The 2293-nt window shown below is 69.7% G+C and overlaps 1 protein-coding gene across 1 annotated transcript; it reads left to right on the forward strand.

Annotated features, from left to right (window-relative positions):
* Window positions 1-742: 742 nt before the first annotated feature.
* On the forward strand, window positions 743-1711 carry CEBPA (CCAAT enhancer binding protein alpha; the record flags this gene model as incomplete). Its single annotated transcript, XM_079541600.1, has 1 exon — window positions 743-1711. The coding sequence occupies one exon, from the start codon at window positions 743-745 to the stop codon at window positions 1709-1711; it is 969 nt and encodes a 322-aa protein (XP_079397726.1).
* Between the last annotated feature and the right edge of the window lie 582 nt (window positions 1712-2293).

The raw sequence follows: 2293 nt of genomic DNA on the forward strand, positions 1-2293 counted from the left end.
GCGTACGGTGGAAGCCGTGGATCAGCGGCAGCGCGTCCCGGCCCGGCACTGCCCACGGCCCCGTCCCGCAGCGCGGAGCCCCGCAGCCCCGCCCCACCGGGCGCGCTCCCGGCCGGGTCCTAGCGCCGCTCGGGGCCGCGCTCCGCGGGTCCCCACGGGGCTCAGCTGATGAACCTCGCGCGTCGAACCGGGCCAAGCTCCGGTAGCTCCGCTGGGACGGTGCCTCGGGCCACAGGGGCGGGCCCAGCGTCCCGTCCGGCCCAGCGTCCGCGAGTTCGCGCGCGATGGTAAACTTCGGGGCCATTCCCGGTGGCACGGGACCGGGCGCTCCGGGCTCCGAGCCCCCAGAGCTCAGCGGGCGGAGCGCAGGGCCCCGCACGGGGCTCGGTGAGAGCAGAGCTCCCGGGGGAGGGCGGACGGCCGGGCCGGGGCGCTAAGACCCGGGGCGCGGTGGTCAGAGGTTCCCAGCAGGACACTAGAGGGCGATCCCCGGCCCTGCTGCGGGGGTGTATATATACGGCACGCAGGACCGAGGCAACCCACTAGGAACAGGGCAAGGCAGGCAGGCGGCGAGCGGGGCTCGGGCGGGCTGGGGCGGGGGACGGGCTCCGGGCGCGCCGAGCGGAGCCGCGCCGAGCCGGGGGAGCGCGGGGTGCTGCGGGCTTGGCAGAGCCGCCGCCGCCCCGTCCGAACCCTGGATTGCCGGAGCCCTTCACCATGCCCGGCAGGCTGTAGGTGCTTCATGGAGCAAGCCAACTTCTACGAGGTCGATTCCCGGCCCCCGATGAGCAGCGGCCAGCACCACCAGCTCCAGACTCCCCTGCCCGGCAGCGCCTACGGCTACAGAGAGGCTCCCTCGGCGGCGGCACCTGCTGCGGGCGGCGCGGAGCTCGGCGACATCTGCGAGAACGAGCACTCCATCGACATCAGCGCCTACATCGACCCCGCCGCCTTCAACGACGAGTTCCTGGCCGACCTCTTCCAGCACAGCAAGCAGCAGGAGAAGCACAAGGCCGTCCTGGCCGGGGATTTCGATTTCCACGGCATGCACGGGGCCGGCGCGGCCGCCTCGGCGCCGGGGCACCACCCGCAGCAGCAGCCGCTGTTCGGCTGCGCGGCCGGCTACATGGACGGCAAGCTCGACCCGCTCTACGAGCGCATCGCCGCGCCGGGGCTGCGGCCGCTGGTCATCAAGCAGGAGCCCCGCGAGGAGGAGGAGGTGAAGGCAGCGGCCCTGGCGGCCCTCTACCCGCACCCGCAGCAGCACCCATCCCACCTGCAGTACCAGATCGCCCACTGCGCGCAGACCACCGTGCACCTGCAGCCCGGGCACCCCACGCCGCCCCCCACACCCGTGCCCAGCCCGCACCACCCGCACCATCCGCACCCCCCGGGCGCGCTGCCCGCCGCCCCCGGCGCCCTCAAGATGATGCCCGCCGACCACCGCGGCAAATCCAAAAAGACAGTGGACAAGAACAGCAACGAGTACCGCGTGCGCCGGGAGCGCAACAACATCGCGGTGCGCAAGAGCCGGGACAAGGCCAAGCAGCGCAACGTGGAGACGCAGCAGAAGGTGCTGGAGCTCACCACCGATAACGAGCGGCTGCGGAAGCGGGTGGAGCAGCTCAGCCGGGAGCTGGAGACTCTTCGGGGCATCTTCAGGCAGCTGCCCGAAAGCTCGCTGGTGAAGGCCATGGGCAGCTGTGCCTAGCCGGGCCCTTCCGCTGCTCCGTGCGCTCCGAGCGGTGCCGGAGCGGGCTCAGATTGCGGGGGGTGGGCTTTTTTTTTTTCTTTTTTTTTTCTTTTTTTTTCCCCAACAATAATGACCAATAACAGAAGCCAGGCAGCTGTAGTATTACCAGGTCGGTGCCTTAGGGTTGACACACGAATAAGCTGAAAAACGTGGTGGGTTTTGTAAGGAGAAAGGCGAAGGGAAGGAAGAGATAAAAAAAAACCCACGTGTCTACACAGGGTAAATGACAATAATAATAGTAATAGTAATAAAGCACATAGAGCAGCCCAGATGTGCCTTAAAGCTGCCTGTAGGAGCTCTGTGCCCGCAGCCTGCCGAGGAAGGAGCGCGGGGACGTGCGGGCTGCGGGGCAGGCACGGGGACGGTGGCGGGTGCGGAGCGGCAGCGGCGCCGGACCGCCCCGGGCGGCAGAGGGACAGGACAGCCCGAGAGACGGACATCGGGACCGGCGGACAGCGCGGCCCGCGGACAGCCCGGCCTGGCAGCCGGACAGTAGGGCCGGGGGCGGCCCGGCGGAGCTCCCCGCGCCGGCGGAAGGAG

This window comes from Tetrao urogallus (assembly GCF_951394365.1).
Source record: "Tetrao urogallus genome assembly, chromosome: 12".
Classification (NCBI taxonomy): Eukaryota; Metazoa; Chordata; class Aves; order Galliformes; family Phasianidae; genus Tetrao; species Tetrao urogallus.